Raw genomic sequence first — 11,826 nt, 5'->3', positions numbered from 1 at the left:
ATGTTTCCGCTGCTTCCTTCTGTTGCAGTTCGAGTGTTTAATGCGATTGTAAACTGGAATGTCTTCTACAGAAGGCCACGTCAATCAATGCTTTTGCTCAGTTTTTCTATATTTCTTGCTTTTAATAATTTGCTGTCACACGTGTTACTTGGGACGAAGAGCTCCCGAACCTCATTTCTGCTGTAAATGTTGGAGTTTGACACATGCTCGGTCTCTCTACTATATCTCGATGTATAGTTGCATATCTGAAATGTCATGTTTTTGCTGAATTGTAGATGTTGCAGCACTCTGAAGACAATGTCATTCATCCTTGCACGAGTTGCACTACTGATGGATCTGTTGTACAAAGAATCTATGGATAAATTTAACTGACTGCAAGATCTCTACCTCTTGCATATGACCAATAAATCTTGTGGATTACATCCATTTCAAAATGTCTTTATTTAAAGGGAACCACTTTTTTGTTCATGTGTATTCGGCTTTCTTTATCAAAGAAACTTAATCTATTTTAACTATATGGTGCATTTTTTTAAAAGTAAATGTAAGAATCTAGTTCTCAAGGTCAGATGAGTTAATAAAAAAAAAGTCAAATTTATTTCAGTGTAGTTTAATAGCATTTTGGCAAGTACATTATGTACAAAGCTTTATACCAACACCTAGAATAACAATCCACCTTAAATCTAATTAAACGAGGTTTGTTCTCAACTAAATCCTTTTGGAATTTTATCTTCCCATCTGATTATTTTATATATATATATATTTTGTCCCAAATTTAAAAATGCAATATGTTATTTAATTTAATTGCACAAATATACTTTTTTCTTAAATAAAAGTGCATTTTTAGTAAAACACAAAATTATATATAAAAAAAAAATCCTTCAAGTAAAGTGCATTTAAAAAATGTAAATCTTTGTGAAAACGAGCAGTATTTCTTTATTTGTAACTTCTCCAGTTGTCACTGTGATGATTGACAACAATTGTTATTTTTTTTATTAATTATGTGTTAATTGTCTTGAGTTCTTTGTGATGATGATGGACAGTGTGGGTGTCATGAGGAGTGACGCGGCCATATTTGCCGGTGCTGCTCCGCTGTAAACAAAAAGTGTCTGTGAGACGGACGCTCCGCTGATTTTAGGGACAATTTTATTTCTCTCATTTATTATCTCTTCAGGTATGTCTTACAAACCCAATCCCCATCAACACCTTCCGGGAACTTCTGGGAACCAAGGTATGCCGAAAAAGCGTGGAAAACTCTTCGTCTTGAGTGTATTTGGTCGAATGTAAAAATTGGCGTGAGAAAGAATACCTGGGGAAAAGCCGTGTGTAGTTTTTGTCCAGTCTGATCGCTACAGGGTCAGATCCTTCACATCCGCCATTATTACTAGTGAAAAAAACGCATTCCTCGCCTTCGATAGGGCTAAATATCGGCGTGAGGTACATTTTCGGGTTCTTCCCGAAGGGTCCGCGTCGCGCTGTGGCCGGATGGGTTTGTGTGGAGGCCGCTAGATTGTGATAAAAATGAATCCTTTTAGCGGCTAAGATCAAGCCCGTGCCGTTTCCTCCATGATTGTCTCTTGGGCTGTTGATTGATCGGATTCAGACGTGCAGTTTTTTATTGCTCTTTGGGGACACCTAGTGGCCGACGGTGGTATCGCATAGAGCGAGCGTGACGGAGACCGGGGCTAGTTGTCACAAGTTGTTGTATCTCAGTGGGTTTGAGACAAAAGGCCAATATTTGTGCATTTACACGATCTCTCAGTCTGTCTATAAATTATATGTAGCCTATTTATGTAAATCAGAAGTTGTTGTTTCATACAGTGAATGATTTGTGTTGTTCACTCTTCACAGGAAACATTCCTTCTCCATCTTCCATGGCAACAATACAGTCATATAAGCCAATTCTTAATGACTTCGGACCACCGTCACTGGGATTCCCACAGGTAGGTTTCACCATGAAATCTTTTTTTAACGGAATATTATTATAAATAATGTATAATTGTTTTTTTATTCAATCTTTAATCAAAATAACTTTCTTGCAATAACGTCTCCGACGACGTTCGTGAGGGCGAGGAAACCTGTTACTCACATGAGATCGACCAATAGCAAACCAAAACCGTTCAAAATCAAGTCCCGCCCAACATTTTTTTTCTTGTTTGAGAAGCCGTTTCATACGGAGCCCCTATAAGGGACATAGGAGCGGTGTTGCGAAGTCTGCAAAATTGGGCTACTTTTACACTGTTTCTGAAGGTTGTTTTTCAAGTCCGTGGGTTGAATCGACCCCAAATAACGTGATATTTAGCCCTTGAACGCGACTTTTACCATGGGACCCCCTGAATTGGGCGGGTTTTGTTGTGAAAACCTGGCAACCCTGCATGTGAGATAGAAAAATAATAAGTTTATGCGTTCCCCGAGCATTGACCAAAAAAATAAAAATAATAATAACCTGGATCTTATATTTTTTCCTTCACCATGTACATTTAGGGGCTCTGTAGTTTCACTCGTATGTACGTTTGTATATTGTTCAATGAAAACAAGTGTTCTTTCTGTCACTAACAGGTTAGACTTGTAATGATTTATGACTGCGGTGTTCTTTCCTAATGATGATTATATAACACTTTTTAATAAATGAAGGTAAACAAATACATATAATTTCAATGAATTAAATGTTAAAAGATTAGTTAACTTTCAAACTAAAATTTCCTGATAATTTACTCATGCACATGTCATCCAAGATGTTCATGTCTTTCTTTCTTCAGTCGAAAAGAAATTAGGGTTTTTGATGAAAAAATTCCAGGATTTTTCTCCATATAGTGGACTTCAGTGGACCCCAAATGGTTGAAGGTCAAAATTATTAAATTTCAGTGCAGCTTCAAAGGGCTTTAAATGATACCAGACAAGAAATAAAGGTCTAGAGAAGAAATAAGGATCTAGAGAATCCATCACTCAGTTTCTAAAAATATAAAATAAAATTTTATACATTTTAACCATAAATGCTCATCTTGAACTAGCTCTCTTCTTCTTCTCTATTTGAATTCCAGCAGTGTAAACACTGCTAAGCGTATTACTGCCCTCCTCAGGTCAAAGATTGAACTAAAATTGTCATATACAATATGCTAGTGCAAGTATTTAACTATTAGTTCAAACTTTGACCTTTGGAGGGCAGTAATACACTTAGAAGTGTCTACACTGTTGGAATTCAAATAGAGAATTATTTTTCTTTTTAGAAAATGAGATGGTTTTTCTAAATAAGACCCTTATTCCTCGTCTGGGATCATGTTGAGCTCTTTGAAGCTGCACTGAAACTGTTATTTTGACCTTCAACCGTTTGGGGTCCATTGAAGTCCACTATAAGGAGAATAATCCTGGAATGTTTTCATCAAAAACTTTCTTTCTTCAGTCGAAAAGAAATTAACACATGAACATCTTAGATGACATGGATGAGTAAATTATCAGGAAATTTTAATTTGAAAGTGAACTAATCCTTTAAATTATAATTAAGTTTTATGAGCCTTGACTAATTTGCAGCTAATAGAGATATTCACGCTCTTTTTTTTCCACAGTAAAGCACATTCCACAAACAATGCGATACTACTGAATGTTTACTAGCGATATAATGCCAAATATAAATATAAGACTAACTCCATTTCACTCGGCGGCCATCTTTGAAACGCCTCTCGAGCATTTAAATACAGCTCCTATCTCTTTGAATGGGGAAACATGAAATTCTTCAAAGCTGTTTGCCAAGCTTTCGATTATATTTCATATTTGAAATCACCAATGAAATATAAATCTCATAAATTTTGTTGCTTAATGCTCCAGTCCAGTCATGACAAAAAAACTATTTTTTAGGATGGATTAAGCTAATGCACATGCGCAATCCTAAATGGGCGTCTGTTGTCTGACTGTTTCTACAGGAACCGGAGCTTCTAACGGCTGCTGCAGTGACGCGTTGACTTTACCAATCTGCGATTGGCTCTTATTTTGAAGGCGGGACTTATTCCGCCATTTTGCGCGTTGCACTTTCTCCCATTCAAAACAATACGAGTTACGCGTCTTGTGTTATTCTATAATCTTTGGCGCTAATCTTTGAACGGTGGGCACTGATGTCACTGCCATTTTATGATAGCCTGAGATTCCTGATCCCAGTTAGCCGTTACACTTTCTCCAACATTACCTTTTTGATACTTGAAATAAAATAAAATAAAATAGAAATATATAAAAAATATTATAAATTACAAACAGATACAACAAAATTACTAAAAATTTAAATGAAACCAAATATAAAAGTAAAAAAAAAACATTAATAATGTTAACCATAACAGTACCTACAATAACAATGGTTGGTTTAATACTTTTTTTTTACACTTTAAAACTCATTCTGTCCTAATAAGAACATTTTTTTTGAGTTATTAAAATATCCCCCCCCCCCCTTTTATATCATGTTTAGGGTCCAAATGGAAACCAAGTACCTCAGAGCAAATATGCTGAACTCCTCGCCATCATTGAAGAACTTGGGAAAGAAATAAGGCCAACATATGCAGGGAGTAAAAGCGCCATGGAGCGACTCAAAAGAGGTTTGTGTACATGATCAGTGACAAAACCTATAAATCTGCTTCTAAATATGAGTTTTATCAAATGCACTCATGTTATACTTGCTCAGCAACTCTAATATTGTGTTTTGTTTTGCTGAAGGTATCATTCATGCCAGAGGGCTTGTCCGGGAGTGTCTGGCAGAGACAGAAAGAAACGCGAGATCCTAGCGCCTCCTTCCTCATTCTCTCCATACGGGCTGAAAGAACTGTGTCTTCTTATACCGTCACACGGGAATCATGCATGCCTTTCCTTTGAGGGGGATAAACAATCAACAAGTGGAGCATTTATGTTACGAGTTGCGCTTTTCATCTGTGGTTTGGAGGGAATAAGGCACGACGCAGAGAATATATCTTCTGATTTATAAATGCAAGAGATCTGGAACTGTTGCCATTTAAGTTGTTTTTATATATTTCATTTTCTTTGACCACATAGTATCTTTAAGAACAAATCAGCAAAAATGCATGCAACCGGTTTAAAGGTCCCACATTAGAATCTGCATGGCTTTTACAGGTTAGACTAGGTATGTGCTTTTAGAAATAGGTCTCAGGATAATAAGGTATTTTCTCCTCGGACACACAATTTTTCTTTTAATCGGGGAGATACTGAAAAGTATTATAGTGATGCCATTACTTTCGTCTTTATTTGTATTTATTACCTTGTGTAATACAATGTATTTTCATGTAAAGACAAAAAAGGTCACTCTTTGGAATTTTGTATAACTGTCAATAAATACGACATTCATTGTGTATTAAATGTTTTGTTCATTGTCTTGCAAAAGACTTGCATTGTACAATATTACTGTCATTACGTATATATATAAAACATGGTAACGGTTTACACCAGAATAGCAGATTTTGTTGTTGCTACAATAAAACTGTGGTAACCTGGTTTGATGATCCACCTGAACAAGAAATTAAAATAAGAAGAAGCTGAATTTATTCATTATGAATCAGCGCTTGCCATGGTAATATTGTACAATTAATATGCATGTTTTATAAATCACGATGCTGTAATGTAGCACATAAGCACAACTCATTGAATTTTGTAAATTTATAATTGCATTGAAAATGTATTGCGCAATGAATGTACACTTTTAATTTCTTATTTTGGAGATTCATATAAAACTTGTCCACGTCACTTTTTGCCTGAAGGGAAAAAAATAAGAAATTGTAATTTTGCATTAAATTAAGCATATTTTAGATCCAGTAGGAGTTTTTGAATTGTGAAAATATTTTCATGACAATTAAGCACATTTTTTCAGCTCTATCAGAATTGTAATACATCCTGGTGTTATTTTTGAGCAGTTTTGTTTTTAATTTTCATTATTCTCAAAAAAAAAAAAAAGATTTTCATTACTGCAGTAATATAGTTTTTTTTTATTGTATAAGAATAAAATAATACAAATATACAAAAATAATACAATAATACAAATAATAGAAAATAATACAAATATGTATGGGTCAGTGACGTGACGGGTAATTTTTTTTGTCCAAAGGCCTTAATAATAATAAAAAAAAACAAAGATATGACATCCAAAGTATGTAAGGTAGTACAACTAGATATCTTTTATTGAATCTAAAAGGTTTTAATTATATTTTGCTACATATAAAGGTATTTTAAAGATTTTGAAGTGTCAAAAGGTCATTCGGTTTAACCGTCCAAAGGCCAATACAGGAATTTTATTAGTGATTAAAATATATTAAAATGTAATAAATGTATATATTTTTTATTCTGGCATGATTTTATAACATCATATATCAACATAGCGCAAAATGGTATTAAAATTATGTGTAGAAGTCGTTGCTTTGTTATGAGAAAGAATGTCTGGAAAAATGAATTTCAGTGATGTCATTTGGAGTAACCAATATAAAGGGACCATTTTGGATCAAGTCATGCGGTCAATATCATGTGACAGGATGTGACTTCACCTGCAAAGGACCATAAAGTTGTGAAGCAAAGTAAATGACTCTCTCTTAACTATTTGAAAAATTCATGTTTGCTCATATGCATCTCCCAAAACATCAGGTCATTCTGTACAATCGCTATAAAACATGGAAAATGTTGGAATATTTAAAAAATGTATACTAAATATAAAATGTTTGATTGTCCTTTCACTAGATAGTTAGATATCAGCCTGTTAGCATTGTTTGAAAATATCGTCAGTCGGTATAACCAAAAGTGTCATTCGGTAAAACCGAAATTTTGGTTAAACTTTTTTGGTGACAAATCTTGTAAAAAAAAAAAAAAAGACAAAATCATTGTTAATTGATTATAAAAACGACATAATCTCATTGTTAACACTTAAAAAACCTTCAAAATTAATTATATCTCCTTGATGTTTTTTTTTTTTTACACTTTTAAAAACCTTTTTCGTCAATGACCCACATATAATATATTTTTTGTATTATTTTCTTTTGAATTTTAGGTGAAATAAATGACTTCATTGTTGTAAAAATAACGTCACAATGCAAAAAAAAAAAAAAAAATCTTGTCCCAAAACGGCTTCATTTTCTTAAAGCAAAAATATAATTTATTTGTTTTGATGATTACTGACAGAGCCGTTGAAAAACAAACGGAAATAGAATCTCGGCATTGTAGTGCGGGGCGGGGTTACTCAAAAGACCAATCAGAACCACTGTTGTGCTCTTAAAAATGCGCAGAATCCTAAAAAGGCGCCAATCACACAGCCTGAAGTGACGTTAAATATTTGTGCCTGCTAATCCAGTGACGCCTTTCGAACTCAATCGGCCAATGGCGGTTCGCGGCGCAGTGTGTCGTCGTTGGGTGGTTAGAACGTTAGAAGGTTGAGCGAGCAGCAGTCAGTGACAGATGAAGAGGAAGAAAGAGAGCGCGCGCGGCGCATGATGAAATGTCAAAATGGGAGAACAAGTGATGATAACAAGTAACAAGTAAGTGACGCGTTACTTAGGAGTTATTATCATGGTAACTGTGTCAACGCTGGTGCTCGGTGTCTCGCGGGATGCGGCTGCAGAGGTGATGCGCGTGCAGTGTGTGTGGCGGCTGCGCGAGGGAACAGGAAGCGCCATAGCGAGCTATCAGTCTGTGTTTTGCTGGCATGTACACATCTTCACATCTTTTAGAATAGATATGCGATAAAACAGCATCTGCTGGGGTTGTAAGTGGCCAGATTTGCTTTCTATTGTTTCTTGATCTGATGACATAATGTGTGTGTGTGGTTCTGGTTTCATATAACTTGCTTCTTCTAGTTTATTACCAATGAATGACTGTTGTGAGGATCTGTTGTTGTCAGACTACATATAAACAACGTATTTCATGATCATGATGACAGATGGCTTATTGTTTAAGCCTTAACCTATTAAAAATAAGATAATAATTATATGTTAATTCTTAATACATCATTGTGATTTGATCTGCTGCTTGTATTTAAGGATAAAGATTGTATTATATATCAGAAGTAAACAAATCCCTTCTTTAATACTTAATTGTATTAAATGTGCACTTGTATTGTACTTAAAATCTTAAAAGTATATTCAAGAAACTATACTTACAGATTTTATAATATTAATACAATAAAACGCCATTTAAGTGTGCTTAAAAAGAGTAAACATTTGATGGCTGTTTCATCGCTTAAAGGGTTAGTTCAGCCAAAATGTATTACTCACCCTGATGTTGTTCCACACCTGTAAGACCTTCATTCATCTTCAGAACACAAATTAAGATATTTTTGATGAAATCTGATGGCTCAGTGAGGCCTCTACAGAGAGAAATGCCATCCATTAAAATCCATAAAGCTACTAAAAACATATTTAAATCAGTTCATGTGAGTACAGTGGTTCAATATTAATATTATAAAGCGACGAGAATACTTTGGTGCGCCAAAAAAAAACAAAATAATGACTTATTTAGTGATGGCCGATTTCAAAACACTGCTTCAGGAAGCTTCGGAGCGTTATGAATCAGTGTATCGAATCATGATTCAGATCACACGTCAAACCGGCAAACTCCTGAAATCACATGACTTTGGCACTCCGAACTGCTGATTCGACACACTGATGCATTATGCTCCGAAGCTTCCTGAAGCAGTGTTTTGAAATCGGCCATCACTATATAAGTCGTTATTTTGTTTACGACAAGAAGATTTTTGCACCAAAAATATTCTCGTCGCTTTATAATATTAATATTGAACCACTGTACTCACATGTATTGATTTAAATATGTTTTTAGTACATTAATGGATCTTGATAGAGGAAATGTCATTGCTGGCTATGCTCACTGAGCCATCGAATTTCAACTAAAATATCTTTTGTTGAAAATATAATTTGTGTTCCAAAGATGAACGAAGGTCTGCATGAGGGTGAGTAATTAATGACATTATTTTAATTTTTGGGTGAACTAACCCTTTAAAGTACATTTTAAATATTTTAAATGTACTAAATTGCAGCTTCTTCAACACAAATGTGTAATTACAAATATTTAAATACATGACACACATTTCAATCAATAGAAATGACATTATTTTTTTGTAAATGAAAATAGAGGTAATTATGAAATGACATATGAAGATGTACTTAAGTTTGTCAAAAAGTAAAACTAAATTTAAACATTTTCAATTTATTGCTAGTAACATGCAATTAAGTGTCCAAAATATTACAGTCAGTTCACACTTATCCTTTTAAAGTTTCTTTTTAAAAGTATTCTAACGTGTACTTCTTTTTCACAAGGAAAAACATGGGCGAGAACATTTTTTCTCAACAACAAAACTTATATGCATATAAAATACATATTTTAGGTCCGGTAAAGGGCCACTATTTTTAAACTGGCAAATTGTTTTAAATGCACATCTTAGTTAATATGAGCCGATTAAAAAAAAAATACATAGGTAAATCATTCTGAAAGTAAAAATAGGCTTTTTTTTTTTTGGGTGGGTGGCTAATTAGTTAAAAATCTGGGCTGGTAATTGAAAGGTTGTAGGTTTCAGCCCTAGTTGCATTGGATAAGTGTCTTTTACATGCATTTACTCTTACGAAATGTATAATATTCTCCATTTTTGTACGCAGCGCTCACATACAGTCACCGTAGACGGCTGTTTAAGCATGTCCACAGATGACAGCATCTCTGAGGACGTGTCCAGCTCTGTGGCTTTGAGCCACGATCAAATCAGTGCCAATGGCGGGAAAGAGAGCGAGGCGTCCATCGTCTCCTCTGAGGACACCGTATCTGGTCTCCCCGAAGAGGAGCACTCTGCGTCCCACCCCGAGGGCTTCCTTCAGGCGACAGAAGGGGAAAACCGACCCTCCACCACACCAGCATGCAGCATTTCCAACAAAATAAGGTCAGTTTTTTTCATGTGATGCCTTTTGTCTACTGTTACATAGATGCTGTTGTTGATAAGCTGTTTTAAATCCCTCTTGGGTGTCTTTCTCCTCGTGTCACATGCTTTAGGAATCTGTGTCTTCGTACTGAGGAGGAGTTCAGCTCAGGGAGAAGTTTGCCGTTCATCAACCCAAGCTCCATAGAGACCCTCCGAGCCCTGGTCCAGGAGATCCAGAGCAGTGGGGAGACCGACCCGGAGATTTGGAAGAACTGTGAGGTGCGCAGATGCCCGAGACACGTCACACTGTCCATTCATTCCCTCATGTGGCGTTATGAAGCAGCCATCATGGCCCAGGTTTCTGGGCCATCAACTGGGGTCTCCCTTAGGAGTCGAGCTGACAACAACAGCCACGCTCAGAGCTGTGGAGAACATCCCACAATGCAGCTGATCCCTGACAACCCAAATTATATCATTTAGAAGTGTCCTAAAGGCCTTTAAAGTTGGCATGAAATTAAAAATCACCCTCTATATTTTCTAAATGCATATTATAGATCTTAAAGGGTTAGTTCACCCAAAATGAAAATTACTCACCCTCATGTCGTTCCACACCCGTAAGAACACAAATTAAGATATTTTTGATGAAATCCGAGAGGTAAATGACTTGTCTATAGATGGCAATATAATCAACACTTTCAAGGCCTAGAAAGGTGCTAAAGACATCGTTAAAACAGTCGACGTGACTGCAGTGGTTCAACCTTAATTTTATGAAGCGACGAGAATACATTTTGTGCGCAAAAACAAAACGAAAATAACGATTTTATTCAACTTCTCTTCCCTGTCATTATCCTTACGCAGATGGCGCAGTAAACACATTGAAGGCTTCCGTGTTTTTGTCCGAACGCCAGCTCAGGATTGGCCAAAGTTGATCATGTGATCAGCACGGAACATGCGTGTGATGCTGACGCAGGAGCCAGCCAATAATGAGTTGGCGTTCTGACGTAGAACCTGGAAGCACTGGATGTAAACAACACACGAGAATGACACGGAAGAGAAGAGAAAGTTGTTATTTTAGTTTTGTTTTTGCGCATTCTCGTCCCTTCATAAAATTAAGGTTGAACCACTGCAGTCACGTCGACTGTTTTAACGATGTCTTTAGTACCTTTCTGGACCTTGAAAGTGTTGATTATATTGCTGTCTATGGATGAGTTATATACAATAATAATAATAATAATAATAAAAATAAAGTCATTTCTCAAAGCACTTTACATAAGTAAAATTAATATACATAAAATCAGTGAAATAAAAACATTACAAAAGGTATTTATAAACAATGGGGGAAAAAAATAATAATATTACATTTAAAAAAAATATATACATAAAATACATCACATGACAACCACAAGAATCACTTTTTCACCCAAATGCTTCCCTAAAATAATTTTAATTTTAAGGGATGGTTTAAACATTTTTAGGGATGCCGCAGTTCTAATCTTGGAAGGCAGAGAATTCCATAACTTTGGGGCACCTGAAGAGAACGCCCTATCACCCATTGTTCTTAAAGGTGCTAAAGAGGATGTTTTGTTTTGTTTTGTTTTATACATTTTTGCAATATTACTTGAAACTGTCTTTACTAACTGATAAAAGACTATTTAATAGGTGCACTGAAAGTAATAATATTAATATACATAATCTGTGCATGAGGTACGGCCTTAAAAACATCAGCCAATCGCGATGATCGTGTAAAGGATTGGCCCTCCGGCTAGTCAATCACTGCCGTGACATTCCTTGTGAGAGACGAGCGCGGCTGCGCGCTCCAGTAACTTTCCACACTCCACAGGCGCCGCATGCAATGTTTTTGTCCGGAGACAGGAGTAAAACAGCAGATTATGAGTTACCTGCGGTGAGTCCGACATAATGAATCCACTAACACAACACAG

At 35.7% G+C, this 11,826-nt stretch overlaps 2 protein-coding genes across 4 annotated transcripts in view; both read left to right on the top strand.

Annotated features, from left to right (window-relative positions):
• The first annotated feature begins 812 nt into the window (after positions 1-812).
• LOC137029394 (cyclin-dependent kinase 2-associated protein 1) lies at positions 813-5,409 on the top strand. 2 transcript variants are annotated; one of them, XM_067398991.1, is made up of 4 exons: positions 813-1,171; positions 1,849-1,940; positions 4,448-4,574; positions 4,693-5,409. In XM_067398991.1, exons 2-4 carry the CDS (start codon positions 1,872-1,874, stop codon positions 4,758-4,760), a joined length of 264 nt encoding a protein of 87 aa, XP_067255092.1. In that variant the 5' UTR covers positions 813-1,171; positions 1,849-1,871; the 3' UTR covers positions 4,761-5,409. The 2 variants fall into 2 exon arrangements, with proteins under 2 accessions (XP_067255092.1, XP_067255091.1); XM_067398990.1 differs by having other exon boundaries at positions 825-1,228; positions 4,693-5,405.
• Positions 5,410-7,383: 1,974 nt separating this feature from the next.
• The window catches only part of LOC137029393 (M-phase phosphoprotein 9), a 30,381-nt gene continuing 25,938 nt past the window's right edge, over positions 7,384-11,826 (top strand). Inside the window, exons 1-3 of one of the 2 annotated variants that reach the window (XM_067398986.1) lie at positions 7,384-7,502; positions 9,633-9,907; positions 10,018-10,165. In XM_067398986.1, coding sequence (XP_067255087.1) covers positions 9,669-9,907; positions 10,018-10,165 — 387 coding nt within the window. In that variant the 5' untranslated portion in view covers positions 7,384-7,502; positions 9,633-9,668. Of the gene's footprint in view, positions 7,503-7,636; positions 7,730-9,632; positions 9,908-10,017; positions 10,166-11,826 lie in introns of those variants that run through there. The other variant, XM_067398987.1, reaches the window with a different exon arrangement.

This window comes from Chanodichthys erythropterus, chromosome 10, assembly GCF_024489055.1.
Source record: "Chanodichthys erythropterus isolate Z2021 chromosome 10, ASM2448905v1, whole genome shotgun sequence".
NCBI classification, from domain to species: domain Eukaryota; kingdom Metazoa; phylum Chordata; class Actinopteri; order Cypriniformes; family Xenocyprididae; genus Chanodichthys; species Chanodichthys erythropterus.
This window is presented reverse-complemented; position numbering and strand designations above follow the sequence as displayed.